This window comes from Tamandua tetradactyla, chromosome 18 (assembly GCF_023851605.1).
Source record: "Tamandua tetradactyla isolate mTamTet1 chromosome 18, mTamTet1.pri, whole genome shotgun sequence".
In the NCBI taxonomy this organism is placed as follows: domain Eukaryota; kingdom Metazoa; phylum Chordata; class Mammalia; order Pilosa; family Myrmecophagidae; genus Tamandua; species Tamandua tetradactyla.
The window spans coordinates 69,640,991-69,657,770 of record NC_135344.1 but is presented as its reverse complement, the minus strand read 5'-3'; the positions used below and the strand labels follow the sequence as shown (position 1 = coordinate 69,657,770).

At 40.8% G+C, this 16,780-nt stretch overlaps 1 protein-coding gene across 20 annotated transcripts in view; it reads left to right on the top strand.

Moving 5' to 3' along the window:
- The window catches only part of L3MBTL4 (L3MBTL histone methyl-lysine binding protein 4), a 497,842-nt gene that overhangs the window by 130,438 nt on the left and 350,624 nt on the right, over positions 1–16,780 (top strand). For 19 of the 20 annotated variants that reach the window (XR_013165276.1, XM_077135929.1, XM_077135928.1 and 16 more), the window contains one exon: positions 1,033–1,124. The exons of the other annotated variant lie outside the window; for it this stretch is intronic. Coding sequence is in view for 18 of the 19 variants with exons in the window: in XM_077135929.1 (XP_076992044.1) it covers positions 1,033–1,124 (92 nt within the window). In the remaining variant the exon portion in view is untranslated. The remainder of the gene's footprint in view (positions 1–1,032; positions 1,125–16,780) is intronic. 20 annotated transcript variants of the gene reach the window in all.

Genomic DNA, 16,780 nt, shown 5'->3' with positions numbered 1-16,780 from the left:
TTAATGTTATTTTGCACCTTTGCACCAATAACGTTGTGCTATAGACTTTCATTGTCAACTTTTATCAGTGCTTGACTGCTTCCATATTGTGTGATCCTAGAGCAGAATTACCAGGACATAGATTATAAAATAAAAACAATTATTAATTCTTTGGCCAGATTGTTATTATTTTAAAAGGATATTTTAATCGAAGTATAAAGAATAGTTATTCATTCTAGAAAATGTAGAAAATGAAAACATAAAGCACAAAGAACATTTGGAGGAAATGACCTATAATCCCAGTGCTTTAAGATGATTTCATTCAAGATTCTGATTTACATAATTTCAGTCTTTTTAAATGATTATGCATTTTACCAAAAAGAATCTTTTTTCTAAACTGCTTTTTTTCCCCACTTAAGATTATTATATCATTAACATAGTTTCTGTGTGCCATTAGACATTCTTCTCCAGTGTACTTTTACTGCCTATTATTAAGATGGCACATCTGTGCAGTGCATTTAAGTACTCCCTCTTCAGTTTGTTTCTGATCGTTTATTACTATGAGGAGTTATAGGATAAGACCTTTGTTTTGTGCATGGGCCACATCCACTGTGATTGCATTAAGACAGAGTCCTAGGTGGACTATTGCTGATTCAAAGTGTGTGAATATTTTTTTTAAGCCTTTGGACGTATGTTTTTGGCACATTGCCTTCTGGCAAGCTGTACCAATTCCCAGCAGAAAGAGGTATGAAAGTGAAAGGAAATTATAAGACACTTGAAGGCCATTCTCTTTACAATTAACCAAATCACCTTTCTGAAAACCATTGCCTGGTTGCCATTTGTTGGTAGGGGGTCTTCTTGAGGGCAGAGTATATTCATAAGCTTATTCCAGAACAGGAAAAGCTGAATATGAAATATTCATAGAAAATGAGAGAAAATGCTTTCGTTAGGTGCAAGAAGGTCTTCTTATCATTAGTTTAATGAATTAGTCTGCTTCTTGGATGAATCTTCGATTGAATTTTATTATTTTCTGCCACTGTGTGCTCTTTCCAGCAACCTCAGTGGCCATTCAGGACATGTGGTCTTGGGAACAGTACCTGATAGAACAGCAGGCCATAGCAGCACCAGTGGAGCTGTTTTCCAAGGTGAGTCCCTGAAATTCTTGTATTTTACAATGAAGCAACATTTGGGAAATTTAGTGAAAATGAAATGATTTGCCAGATAGCACACCAAGTTACTGGATTTTATGGGATTTGCTGGAAAATGGTGTGGCAAGATGCTCAAAGCTTTAGTGTTTAAGAGTGCGCGCTCTGGAGCAGCCAGTCTGGGTGTGAAAGCCAGTGCTACTCCTTACCTGCCATGTGACCTTGGATAAATTACTCAGCCTGTCTGGGAGGAGAGAAAATACTATTAATCACCTCCATAGATTTTTGGGGGACTAAGTATGGTATACATATAAAGAGTTTAGAATGTAACATAGGCATAATACATCATGAACGTTAGACTTTACTTTTATTACCTGAAGTTATTCAAATATATCTGTCCAAGGACTGAGTTAGAGGGGTCTGTTTTGACGTGTAGCCTGGAAGTGGTAGGTCAAGCAAGATGTTAGAGAAGACACAACACCAAGTACTCTAAATCATGTGTTGTATCTCTGACCATAGATGCTCTGAGCAGCCCACGTAGACTCACCTGGCCCAGTGGCCATGGGTGCAAGGGATTAAGAGCCACTGTGGGTCATCTCTGCCCAGGCGCCAAACCTCTTGCTGCCCTTTCTATTCTCCTTGTCTATGTTTCCAGTATTTGAGAGGGAATTTTTGTGAAAAACAAGCATCCGTATTACATCATTATACTGCATTTTAACCAGCAGTGAGAAGCTAAAATTTATTTTTCTTTTTCATGATGTCTCTTTAGTGTTATATCTAGCATTTTTATTAAGAGGCCAGAAACATAGCTCTTAAAACATGGAAATAGAAGAGGGAGAAGAGGAGTAGCAAAGAGGGGGCAAAAGCATCACGGAATATTGGTACCTCATGTTTAAGAAATACTGAATATCCTTGTATTGTCTGGCCCATGTGCGTCACTAACAAAGCAGCATGGAGGCCATGCCATGGAAAACATTTAGAGCATGGGCTTTAACCCAGGCTTCATATCAGAAGCTTTTGATCGGCTTTGGAAAACTTGATGCGGGCGTGTTCCCAACTAAATTGGAGTCTCACGGGAGAGGTCTGGAACCCCCAAGGGCATTCTGGTGCACTGAGCAGGAGATCTGCTATGGTAATGGGCTCTAGGGCCAGACAGGTCCTGCTTGGGCGTCAGGTCCCTGCTGGCCCATGTAGCTGCCACCTGGCAAGACTTAGGGTGTTTTTTCTGCCCAAAGCATACGAGTTTGTTCGTGTAGAAGCTGTTTTCTTCCTTATCATTTGCTCTTCCTTGCATCAACTACTGCATTGAGCCTGCTCCCATGACCAGTCAATGCCAAGTGACTTCTGAAAAATGGCTTCTTCTGACTGTAGAAGGCCTCTGAAAGGGGAAAGCCTGAACAGGGCACCGGTAGGTTAGGGGGGTACAGTAGGCTAGGGGGGGTGCAGGGGTGTCCTAGTGGACTAGGAGCTGGTGGAGGCCCTTTAGACACTGCAGCACCCGAGGGCAGGTGCAGCCTGGCTTGGGCCCAGGCTACAAGGCCTGACTGAATGATACATGCAAAGATGGCATCCCAGTGCTGAGTTTGGATGGGGTCTGGGGTCTCAGTGCAGAGGGAGCCTCAAAGATACAGGAATAGTCGACCAAGGAAATTAGAACTCACCTGTGACAAAATTGGCCCTGACTAGGACAGTGACTTGGGATGCAGGGCTGGCCTTGTTCTCTGATCTGGATCTCAGGCAAGGACCCTCCCATGCCTCTACCCAGGACTGAATCAGCTGTTTGGGTGTTAAGGGTGAAGTGTTGGCTCCTTTCCAGAGCAAGGCAATTTTTGGCTAATGACAGCATACCTTCTCACCTCAGCTGGTCAACATTTAACAGTATTTCTCAGCGTTTGTCCTTTAAGGCCCTTTCAGGTCCTTTAGGCAGTGTGAGACACTTACAGAGTAGAGAATCACCCCCCAGCCCCCGATTTCCCTTTGTGACCAGGAGGAACTAAAACAAACACCAAAGTACAAATGTAGGATTTCTGTCCCTGAAATGAATCCTTGCTACAAGCTCAGAAGTCTATAATGATAGAGCATGGGTCATGTACCTTGACCCTTCTGGCTTTATAGAGGTGTTATAGAAGGAGTATTCTCAGGCATTAATGACAGGAAGAAAATCTTGTGGTATGTAAAGAAAGGAGCAGGTTTCCCTCTGGAGGGTGTGGACAGAATCTGAAACACAGTTCGGTGTTTGGTGGAGAGGAACAGTGAGCATCTCTCTGATGATGCCTTGGCCAACACGACTTTAAAATATAGCTTTCTCCAATTGTCGAACTTTAATATTTGTCAACTCTGTAGGTGACGATAGAATGCCTTGTGATAAAACAGATGCATTTAATGTGTTGATATGTCTTTCTCTTCACTTGCAATGTTATATCAAGTGACCTATGCCTTTAAGGACTTCATATGTACAGCTATCATGTGAGATCTGGGCTGAAACACTAAGGAGTTCAAGACAGTGTTTCTTAAAGTCTTGCCATCTCTTTGGAATATCGGATATGTCCATTAAAAATCCAGGGAAGGGCGGGCCGCGGTGGCTCAGCGGGCAAGGTGCTTGCCTGCTATGCCGGAGGACCTCGGTTCGATTCCCGGCCCCAGCCCATGTAACAAAAACGGAGAAACAGAATACAATAAAACAAGAAAATGTTTAAAAGATGTTTCCCTTTCTTCCTTCCTTCCTTCCTTCTATCCTTCCTTCCTTCTCTCTGTCTTTCCTTTAAAAAAAAAAAAAAAATCCAGGGAAAACATGAGGTGGAATGGTAATTGCCAGTGGCATGTACACATAATAAATTTATATTGACCATTATATGCATGAGAGGAAAGCACACCTGACCCTCAGCTATGAGATGAATTAAGCCAACCATTTATTATGTCTGATTTGTTCTGATAACTGAGATGCATTTGTTCACTCTAACTTGACATTTGTATTTTAAAGTGAAATAAGCATGGTTTATAGCTGAAAATAGTTTGCAACATCATAAAAAAGGCAGACAGTTCATATCAGCCTTTGAAGATGGAGCGTTCAACTGAACTCATCAATCTTATGTTGACACTGTGCTGTTGACTATTAAGGCTCATTTTCATTGTGCAAATGATATAATGACCAGCAGAGAGGGAACTCTCTGCTTTGACACTGAAGTGTTGAAAAGTAAAACTTAAAATCGTTTGCATATCTTGAATGGATAAGTTTTCAAAAGGTGTTAAAATATTTTTTTACCTTCAATGAAAAATTTCCACCCTACTATATGATATTCAAATACTAAAAGATATGCCACATATCATATATATATTATCTATTCCGTCATGCAAATCAAATAAATATTCTACCAAGAGGATGTGCATTTTTTTTTGATGGAGAGTATGCCTATTCTAGTTGCACATAAAGTTTTTCCATATCTACAGGTGTATTTTAAGTTTCTATATGTTCAAGACAAAGTAAAATGTTTTGTATTTTGTAATTTATCTTAGTGTCTGGGGTAATGAGTTTACAAGGGTATAAATACCTTCTGTTGGCATAGCAAATTTTAAAACATTTTCTCTTCATTACTGGTGAAATGTACCTTTCTTGATTTGATTTCAATAAATTTTTTTTCTTTTGTTTGGAGATTGGTTGTGGTGGGTTGATTGACATATTCTAAAAGCTACATACAAGTCCTATTCCCAGTCCTTACTTGGAAATAAGGTCTTAGCAGAAGTAATCAAGTTAAGATAGGGTCACTCTCTATTAGAATGGACTCTAAGTCCAATGGCTGGTGTTTTTATAAGAGAAATGAAGGGTATTTAGATAGAGAGAAGCAGATCTCAGAGGAAAGAGGGCCATGTGTCAGCAGAGGCAGAGATTGGAGTGATGTAGCTGTAAGCCAAGGACTCCAAGGATTGTTGGCCACTGTCAGGCTAGGAAGAAGCTGTGGAGGTTTCAGAGGGAGCACGGCACTGCCAGCACCTTGATTTCAGATGTCTGGCCTCCAGACCCGAGACAAGACATTTCTGTTGCTTTTAGGCACCAAATTTATGGTAGTTTGTTAATGTTGGCTTAAGAAACAAAGACCTGGCACTGAAGACTTTTCTTTCTTCTTCATGTTTCCTAGTCACCTAGTCATCAGATGTCTCTTCCTAGAGCAATATTTTCCCTTGTTGCCTATCGTATCAGTGCACATTTTTCTTGGATGTTTAAGGCCCATAGGCTGACCCACCAGCGGGGCTGCTTCACAGCTGCTGAGGCTGCTCCATGCCTTTGAGGGTACTCCATGCCTATGGGGCTGCTCCATGCCTGATGGGGCTGCTCCACACCTGTAGTCCTACTCCATGCCCTCTTCCTGCTTGCTGCTGCCCTCTCATCCGTGACAATGCAGAGTCTTGTCTAAGTGTGAAGGACTTTGTACCCCTCATTTGTCTCTAACCCTCATAAGTCTGTGCTCCACCTCAAGATCCCCCCTTTCCTGAAGCTGCCTCAGCCCACCACTCTCACTAGATACATGGACTCACTCAATTTACGTCCCTAAGGGAGTGAGGGTTGGGTTGATACAGTAGTGACATAGAGATGGCTGCCAGCTTCCAGTGTTACCTGGCCATTAGCAGTGCCCCAGATCTCTGCCTGCATCAACCATGGCACTTGGTGTCTAAGTCATATTTGCAGCATCAGCAGACCTCTGATTCTAGGGAGGCAGACCTCTGATCCTGGGGAGGAAGACCTGTGATCATGGGGAGGCAGACCTCTGACCCTAAAGAGAAAGATATCTGACACTGGGGGCGCAGACCTCTTATTCTAAGGAGGAAGACCTCTGACCGGAGGAAAGTTGACTGCTGACTCTAGGGAGGAAGACCTCTGATCTTGAGGAGTATACCCTGCCCCAATTCTAAGTGTGGCCCTTTCTGTGGAAGTGACTCCCACCAAACTGCATGCTTCTGTTCTCTTTAGTTGCTGGTCCAATGACAAGCTCTTTGTTTCATCCTCAGGCAGTAGGTTCATTCTCTACCCAGCCACTGCTTAAATGCTGAATAGATGGACAAGCTCAGGACCCTTGCTAAGCAAGGCCATGTTTGGATTCAGTGTTTCAGGAGAAAATGAAAGCAATTGTAAGAAAAGTTAGAACTCTCTTGGACTTGATACATCTTGTATACTTGAGTAATATGGTTTTCATTTGAATTCTGTCTGGTGAAGGCACTGTATTAGTTTTCTGTTGCCACTACAACAACTTACCACAAATTCAGTGGCTTAAACCAACACATATTTGCTAACTTGATGTTCAGAAGGTCAGCAGCCTACAGTAGGTCGTCAGACTGCATTCCTTCCTCGAGCAGGGATCCACGTCCTGGCCTCTTTTAGCATCTGAGGCCACCTGCATTCCTTGGTGTGTGGCCCCACCTTGCTCTAGCCTCAGCTCTCCCAATGTCTTCTGATTCTCACTCTCCTTCCCCTCTCTTCTAAGGACTCCTGCAGTTGTGCTACTCCCACCTGGAGAATTTGGGAAAATCTCCTTATCTCAAGGCTTTTCACTGAATCACATCCTCTAAGTCCCTTTGCCGTGTAAGGTGCAATCTCCACAGGTTCTGGGCACCAGGACATGCTCTCTGGGGCTGCTTTTCTGATGAATTTGCATTGCCCAGGTCCAAATTGGTTCCTACCCCTGTCTGGATGGACTACTCCCTGGTTGATTCCTTCCCAGATTTCTCTTGGATGACCTCTACACCCCTGTTCTATGGCAAAATAAATTAATGCATCTTCCTCAGTATCTCAGTGTACTCTTTCTTCTCTGCCCCAGATGCACAGCTGCTTCTCGCCTGTGGCCACTGTTGCTGAGGGCGTGAGAACTTGTGGCCAGGCTCTCCCCAATCCCTAAGGAATGTGCCTCACCCTCTCTTAGGCCTGGGGCACCAGAACTTTTCTTGATCATCTAGGCAGAAGGCCCATTCTCTGCCTTCGGGGAAAACTCACATTTTTCTCATGCATGGATTTTATCTGCCTTCTGGCCCAAGCCTAAGATCTCTTGGCTTCAGACCTTAGTTTCCATGTTTATGCCTTTGAAGTAATTTTTGCTTCAATCTGTCCCTTTTTCTGTCCCCCTTAGTCCAACTGGCAGTAGTTCCATTTATACAGATCTCGCAAAAAAAGTTTGTTGTTTTACCATGTAGCATACAGGGATCAAAGTCATCAGACAGTAGGGCTTTCCACAAATCCTTGCTGGTTAACTCCATTTCCTGCTGGCTTTTTATGAAATGGCTGACTGTTTCCATGTTTGGTTAAATCCTCACATGGATCCCTATTCACTGGGGTATCCTTTCTGGAAGCCCAGAATTTTCCAGATCATCAGTTTCTAATTTCTTCCTACCCAAGTGTTCAATTCTCAGTTTATCTCTTTCTTGTTGCATTTCACTATAAGCTGCAAGGAGAAAAACAGATTTAATTTGGAAATCTCTCCTGCTAAATTCTCAACTTCAGCACTCTCAAATTCTGCCTTCCATACAATACCAGTACTTAATTTTGCCAAATTATCTGCTATTTTAATGCAAGGATTGCCTTTCTTCTAGTTTGCAATGACATGCTCATCATTCCTGTCCAAAACCTCCTCACAGGTATCTTTAGAGTCCACATTTCTACCTTCCATCTCCTTTAAAGCAATTCAGGGCTTTTCTGTCAAGCTTTTTCCCTTTGTCCATGTAAGAAGCTATTCTAACATGTTTGGTATTTGCAAACCACAGCACCCACTTCTCTGGTACTAAAATCTGTTTTGGTTTGCTAATAATGCTGCCTGAATACAGTATACCAGAAATGGAATACTTTTGTAAAATGGAATACTTCTTTTGTGAAGGGGATTTATTAAGTTACAGTTTTGCAGTTCTAAGGCCTTAAAAATGTCCAAATTAAGACATCGAGAGAAAGATACTTTGATTCTGAAGAAAGGCCAAATGGCATCCTGGATTTCTCTGCCAGCTGGAAAGACACATGGTTGGCATCTGAGATCCTTGCTCTGGTTTGTTGCTTTGTTCTTCTAATTTCAGTGGCTTCTTCTCTAAGCATCTGTAGGCTCTCACTTAGCTTCTCTGGGGCAAAAGTCTGGATTCTTGCTTGCTTAGCATCTCATGGAAAGGCACCTGGCAACATCTGCTGGGCTCTGCATTTCCAAACGTCCATGTCTAGGCTTTCTCTGTATTGTCTGTCCAAGCATCTCTGTTGGTACTCGAAGCATCTCCAAAAGTCTGTGTCTGAGTCAGCTCTCTTAAGGACTCTAGTAAACTAATCAAGATTTACCTTAAATGGGCAGAGTCACATCTCCATGTAATTAAAAGTTCACGCCCATAATTGGGTATGTCACATCTTCTTGGAAACCATCTAATCAAGAGTTCCACCTTAAACAGTAGGTTTGCTTCCACGAGATTGGATTAGGATTAGAAGAGCATGGCTTTTCTGGGGTACATAGCAGTTTCAAACCTGCACACTTTAATTCAGAATTGGGGTTATTATATTCCACCATTTTTTCTCTTTGGCACCATGTTTTCCTTTAGCCGGGTCAGGTCATGTCAGCTATTCTCTTGCCAGGGTCCTCAACTTCTGTGCCCCCTTGTCATCCTTTCCTCATGCTTGCCTGCCCAGGTACCTGCCTTCTACCCCTGAGCTGCTGAGCAGTGTTGTAGTATAACCACAGAGTCTTGCAAGCTGGTGTCCAGCCTGAGCGTAGTGCTGTCTGTCCATCCTCTGGGATGACAGTCTGGGAGCTCTCTATTCTCCAAGAAGACAGTTCTCTGGCCTCCTCCCTCCATCCATCCAGTAGCTTGATCACTCATCACAGGGATTCTTACCCCTTGCCCCATGTTTTATGGAAGAAGCCTTCATGCTTTCACCTGAGCTCTGGTCCTTACCATTTCTGCTCTGTTAGAGATCTCACTCACTGATTAACCAGTTTTGACTTCTCTTCTGAACCTTTCCCTTTAGAATACAAATACATTTATATCTATTCCATCTTTTTTTTAATACTACTACCCATTTTTTCTTCATTTTACTCTCTATCTCATCTCCTTCTAATCTAGCTTCTTGTGATGTTAGGCATTTCTCCCTTCTTGAGTTTTCTAACGTCCTCTTCTACCTCCAACCTCTGCTTTTATTCCCAGTGGTGCTGGAAACTGATTTTGCAGAAATGACCTCTAGGATTTCAGTACCTGATAAATTAGTTTTCATCTTATGCTCTCTCCAGCCCAGAATTCTATCGCTTCTGGCTTTTGAAGCTTTGTGTGCATTCCTGGCCAGTCCTTATCAGGCTCTTTGCAGATTCTTTTTCTTCCTTAGTCATAGGACCCTAGCTGCCTGGGATCCCTGGGCCACTACCTGCTGATTCTTTTGATTTCCATTTTGCTAAGACATGATATGGTACCTGATTTTCCTCTCTGCCCTCTCTCTTGTGCTGCAGTTCCTGCCTGCTGCAGGGTGTGGGCCCAGACACCACTCCGTGCTCTTACATGCAGTAGGTCTCTACTGACCTCACCTTCTTAGGCCCCCTCCTTGTTGCCAACTGCCTGGGTTCCATGTCTCTGTGTCTAGCATTTGCCCCACATTACCTGCTTTGCTTCCTCTCTTTTTGGCTCTGAGTGTGTCTGTCTGTCAGTCTAGTCTCCTCCAGTTTGGCCTCTTAATCCTTTAGCTCTTCCTTTGTCTCTACCACTATTGCCTTACTTTAGAAATAAGTCCTGGGTTTTCCCCCCTGCATAAATTGTAGCAAACATCTCCTGTCCAGGCTGACCCACTTTTCACCTTACCTACACACTATTGCCGGATGTTCATTGTAAAATTTAAAGTCTTTGGATCCTTCTTATAATGCTCTTTGTGGTCATAGGCAGGTGAGTTTGTCCAATGGAACTGTACTCTCCTTGAAGACTTGGTGGCTTTCTGTCTGTTTGTTTTTAATAATTCTCCTTCTGCCTTATGGCTCTCTGGGAGAAAGGCATTTTTGAGAAACTTTTCCTTCCCAGGCCCTCTTTCTCTGCTGTCCTTCCAGCTCTTTTCCTCTCTTGTAGATGAAGGCCTCTGGGATGCACTCCTCTGTCTCAGTGATAAAATAGGATCATCCCACCTCATTCCCAGGGACTTTTGAAGAATTACACATAATGTATATGAAGTGATTAAGGTCAAGCTATTGTTGAGTTCCTCACCTCAGATCATAGGCTATTTTTGCCTCCAGAACCTTCTCTCTGTCTGCCTCTTGCTAGTGCTGAATAAATAATAATAACAATAAAAAATACCGTGCATTTAAAAATTAAAAAAAAAGAAGTATTCACTTCTTTATTTACCTGTTTGTTTTTGTATTCTGTATATATTTTATTGCCCCTTCACTACCAGTTTTCATGGCTGTTTAACAATTTTCGCAGAAAAAAAAACACTGTTTTTGAAAAAACACAGTGTATGTTATACCCAGATGTTTGGTTGGGGTTTAAATTGCATATGGAGGGCAAGCAGGAAGTGTGTTTTAAAACTAGTGTACCTTTATGCAGCATGACTTCCTTTTTGGTGAAGTCATTTAAGTGGGATCATTGTCGAGGCTCTGAAGAGAATTCCCATTCACGTCCATTTCTCATAGACTCTAAAGCTCTCGGCCGGGGGCGAAGTGGAAGATACCTCCTGATTGGTGGCTCAGATACTTTCCTCTACTTAGAATCCACTTCTCCGAAATGCTAGGATTCACAGTATCAGTGGTGCTGTGAAATAGTTTAGCAGAACGGAAGTGGTGGAGCCAAACAGCCAGATGAAGGCTGCTTTTAGTCTGTTTGTTTTCGGGAGGGGGTTGAAGCCCCTGTAAAGGCTGCTTGTCTGTGGTTCCAGCTGGAAGCCGAGTGTCGTGTTCAGAGCTGTTCAAAAGGGAGGGAAATTAAAGGAAGAAAATGGCGGCATGCAGAATCAAGGAAGATGGTTTCCATGGCTCTCCTCTCTTAGTCAAAGGAAATTTATATTAAGAGTAGCCTTGATTTTTTCTTGGGAAAAATAAATAAATAAATATATAGTTTTAGGCACTGTACTCAGAGGTTTCTTGGAATCCCCTCAGTGATGACCAGTAAATTATCAGATTGCTTTAGAAGCTTTAGAAGCCTTTTAAAAAAGTTCTCTGTATGCATCCCTTTATAATATGTGTGCTGCGTGAGTTCCTTTTCTTTTTCATGAAGATCTTTGTTGGTCTAAATCCAACAGGATTTCGCCCACTTCAGTATACGCTTTCTTTTTGTTTCAGTCAGTGGTTAGGGTGATTGGCACAATATATGTGTTTGCATATAAAAATGTTTATTGTGCGGCCAAATTTCTTATTTATCAATAGGTTTGGGGGAAATGAGAATTTTTGCATCTGAGATTATAGCAGAATGAATTCACAAAACCCACTAAGAAATGCATTCACAAACTCATTAAAATATACTTTTGTTGTACCATAAATTCTGTGTTCTATGTTTGTGGAATGCCTCTTGGTGTAATCTTGGCAGTAGTTTGGGATTTTAAGTTCAGAATTAATCTATGAAACATGTTCAGAATACCCAGGAAGTAGTTTTTAAAATGAGAGTTTAAAAATACACAATCAGCCATCCTTCACAACTGCAGCTTTGTAGCAAGTTATGTTTAATTATGTAGGTGATGATTTTTTCCCATTAGCTTAACAAATAAATGCAAAAATAGGAGTCACTTTGCAAAGGCAGATTTTGAGGCATGCCTTGCTGCCTGGCCTGTAAATCCATGATGGAACAGCCTTAGTGAACTGCTGCATTCTGCTTAGTGAAGCCTCCTAAATATCTTTGTTTAGGAGTGGATTGATTAATGACAGATCTTCTTGAAGGACAGCCAAATGGCTCTTAATCTTATTCTGGGTCTCTAGACCCCTTTGAACATCTAATGACAGCTAGCAATAATTTTTTTAGAGAAATGTTTGTGTTCGTTTGCCCATAAAATTTTATATATGGTTTGGGAGGTTTCTAGAATCCCTGAAGACTTCATGGATCTGCCCTTAATCTACCATTAAAACTTCTATGTTATTGTGCAGTTTGAACAAGAATGGGAAAAAATATGCATGTATATATATGTGTGTGTATGATATATATATATATAGACATGTATATTTATATTTTTCAAGTTTTTTTGTGATTAAAACAATAGACAGTATTAGTTCAGATGAAAATCATAAAAGCTATTTGAAGAAAAAGCCAAGGATGGTGATTCATAACCTCTCATAGGCTGCCAAGCATCTTGCAGTAAGTAGACTTTTGCAATGAAAAGATTTATTGCCAGGTACCTGGCAGACCACTGAAGCTATAGGAATGTACCAGAAAGTTGGAAGTGACAGGTAGGTACAAAACTGCGGTTGTTCATGAGCTGTCTATGAAGTATTTGACATTATCAGTAGATACTGGTAACAGTGTAAAAGTGAAAGTGGCCACATTATGTAAAATCTGGGAATTTCTTCCAAGCCTGAATCCCAGGTGTCAGTTTAAAATTCTCTGCTTCTTTCATACTCTCCCTCTAGCCAGTCATCAGTCAAGGCCTGTTTTCTTTCCCAAAGAGTTCTTGAATTGGAGCCCTTCTCTGCATCCCCAGCTCCAGCTTAGCCATGGCTGAGGCTCTCATTTATTGCTTGTGAAAAAGCTCTTACAACAATTGGGAACTGATGTAGCTTTGTAGTTAAGGGCACAGATCAGAATTCCAGGTTATCTCTTGACTAGCTGTGCAAACAGAGCATTTGTGAATTTCTCTGAAGCTCAGTTTCCTCATATGTGAAGTGGGAATTATTACAGTTCTGACTACTCTGTATTTTAAGGTTTAAATAAGTAAATGTTGTACATGGCACCTGCCAAATTCTCAGTTGCTTTTAGGTATTAAGAACCTACTTAACCATCTTTCCTACTTCTAGGAAAGTTATCTTGTTACCTCTCTAATTAATTCTCCACACTGCCACTAATGAGATCTTCCTAAAATATAAGAATGGTTCTTTCTCCTGCTGCCTTAAGCCTTTTTGCTGGTGCTTCATCATCTAAGAATAGAGTAAGATTCTTTGACAAAGCACACAAGCTTCTCATCACCTGGTCATATATATGTGTGTGAACTGATTTTTTAAATAAAATTATAATGCTATTTAAAAATGTTAACAAGACAGAAGAGTATGAATTAAAGGCTTTCTCCCTTCTAGTTCCCCTTGTAGTTGAACCATTCAAAATAACTTGATGTGTATATATGTAGATCTATGTAAATGTAGTTAATTGAAATGTAGCTAATACAGAAGTTCATACAGTTTTTTGGTACTATAAAAGTGAAAGCACATTTTATACTCTTCTCCTCCTTGCTTTATATTTATCTGTATATCAGGACTGTTGGGCTACTTCCTGGGGTCCCAATCCTGTCCTGCATTTTAAAGTATCTGTTTTGTATTCCACAATATAATTTCTGTTTCCTCTCCATCTAAAATTGTCTCTGCAGATGGTGTTGTGTTAGGGATCTAGTTTAATTTTTTTCCCCAAATGGATAGTTTCATGTTCTACTGCCATTTTTCTTTGTTCTACTGATTGAAAATGCCGTCTTGATTTGATATTCATTCCCATAGATAGGGACCCCTTTTCAGCTTTCCATGCCACTGGTTTCAATCTTTCAGCCTCAGAGGATTGTTTAATGACCAACTAACACATACACAGACTACCAACTTTAGGTATGTGTAAAGCTTATTATAATTTTTAATTGTAAAATAAAAGTTTAGGACTTCAGATAGACATGGATCTGTAGTGGTGGCCCAGCCCTGTGAGTACTGCTGGCTGGCAGCAGGCACCTCTCTGCACCCCATTTCCGTCTCCACCCAGGGTGATGATCACACTGACTTCACGGGGGTTTTGGAGATCCCGTCTCCCTATCTGTAGGGTGCGTCTGGCGTGTAGCTCGGGCTCCATCAGTGTGTGTGGGATGAAAGGCATCAACTTTCGGCTCCATGATGATTCTTCCTCATTCTTTATTCTGTGTTTCCATTTGATGAGAAAACTGCATCCTCACATTGTAGATGTGTGAGCTGTGATGGCAAGTGCTTGGTGGCACTTCAGATAGTTTTGCATCATCCTGGGTTTTCAGACCAAACAAAAACTCACATTTTGAATCAACAGCTCCTTTTATTCCATCAAATGCTAAATCAACAAGAATATCACACTCACCACCTTGTAAGTTGATTCTCTCTACTGAAGATAGAGTACAGATGGATTCCCAACTTTCTCTTTGGTTCTGTTTATCTCAGGAAGATTTTTTTTTATGTTCCCTTCTGCAGTATTTGAACTGTTTTGTAAACTACCAAAAAGATTTTTTTTTCACTGTTGTTGTTGAGTAAAGAATATCATCAGTATTGAGAAAGAGAATAATTCTCTGTGGTTAAGACGTTTATATCACCATTTAACTATATAAGACATGCCCTTAACATTTAAAATCATGACATTTCAGCTCTGGTGATACATACTGTAAAATATGGAAGATGCTGAAATGAGCCATTTACACAGCCCACTGAACTCAACGAATTGCTCTTTAAAGAAATTATTAGTATTATAAGGGATTTTTATTTTTGCATATAAAATCTCCTTTGAATACCTTTCCCTTTGACAGCCGTTTGCGTGTAAGTTTGGGACTCTTGCCCCAAATGCAGACTTTGGGACTCTGAAGCCCTTGCCCTGTCCTTCGTGCTCAGTGGTTCTGATTTGATTGCATGCTAAATCTCTCCCATTTCTTTCAACGTTGAATGACTGTAGGATGGTATTGTCGGCTGCCACCTCTTGCCTGTGAATTAAATGGAATGCTGGTGGGCACTGAGATGTAATCTTCCTTTCAGGTTATCAGCCCTCTTCTGTAGCACACTGCTAGCTGAAGCCCTGCTCCTACTGATAAGCACCCACGTTCCCAGTCTTTATAGTGGGTCACAAAATAAACATTGCAAAGCATAATCTCTCTGCCATGAACGTGTGGGTTTTCAATGATGCACACAGCCAAGTGTTGTCCGGCATTTCTCATCTGGATCTTTAACTGTCCAGGAGCTGTCCGCTCTGCCCACTAAGGACGTGGGCCATCCACGGAGCCGAGGCTGCTCACGCACGCTTGGGATGAGAATTGCTTTCACACATTGTATTTCATGGAGGAATTTTGCCAGTAACCTGTCTGCTATTTCTCTAAGCATAGTGTTAGTTTTGATTTTTCTTTCTAAAGCTGTGGCTCACTTTACAAGCTTTTTAGCAACTTGTATCAGCTTTTGCCCTGTGGTGTGGACCTTTGAATAATGCTTCTTCTCCATCATTGATGACGAAATTAATCAGTTTCATGCTAGATATTATACCTGTCTGGGAAAAGAAGATGAAAAAACAGAACAACTTCTGTACCCAAGAGTACATTGTGCCTCTTTGGGAATGCCCTTGAATAGGCTTCGTGTCTGAAGCCTATTACCTATTTTGTTGTGACCTCTGTCCCTTTGTGTGAAACAAACAACTGGCAGGTTCCCAGGAAATCTAGGTCCTTAGTTACATTCTGCCACTAAACTGGCTGTGTGATTTGGAGAGAGTCTGTTACTCTTTCTGGGCTTCAATTTACTTCTCTGTAAAAGTATTTTTCAGGTCTCTGTGAAAAGACCTGAAAAAGATTTTCAGGTCTCTGCAAGCCTTATGATTTTTAAATGACTTTAATTTACTGAGCTTCTTGATTGCTTTAGGTATATGATTTTAGTTCCTTTTCTCAACATAAAATATAATTTTTTAAACAATACTAATCAATTGTGTTCACAAAATGGAAGAAATTTAGAAAGGAAAAACTTTTTAAAATCTGTTACGTATAAACCATTAGAGGCATAGTTAGATAAAGGACCGATCAAAGGCAGTGATATTTTTCATTGATACCTTTTAAATCATTAGAATGAACACTTTATTTTTTACATGAAGCCCTCGGGGAATTGCTGTGACTTTACAGCAGTTGATGCTACTTGAAGCATTATATAAAGCACCTAGATGTTCAAATGGGAAATGTCATTAATTGTAACTCTTGCCTGGGAACTATTGCCCATGCCTTGAATTTACTGTTCATGTGCTCAAGGGAATGCTGTTTTGTCCTTATCCCCAATTTTGCATTTTTCAGTTTTGTTGACACATTGGAAAGTGGTCTCTCAGTTTCTCTAGCTTCTTAAATTTCCTTTCAGCATTATTAATAAATTCCTTCTATGTTTTTACATGTGAATATGTGTGTAGTGATTCAAAGTTATCGAGAGATTTCAAAGCAGCGAACAGGAAGTAGTCACGCTGAACACGTTAAATGTAATCTGCTGGAAAATAGAGTGGATATGAGAAGAAGGCTGAGAGAGTTCAATGTACACATTTAGTTTCATAGAAATAAAATATTCCTGAGAAATCATTCATCCTTGCTGTTTTGCTTTTGGGTTTTGTCATCTTTCATGTTTTGCTCTGAAAGCTCCTAAAATGATCTCTGAAGATAAGAAAATTCTTATCTATGTTTTACAAGCCAGTTCATAAAGGGTTGAAAGCAATTTCATGTTCATATTTTAAAATGCATTTATCCAGGTATATAAGAACATTGAATAAACTATGGCACCCATAGGCCGAGGAATACAATGCAGCTGTTAAAAAAAAAATGT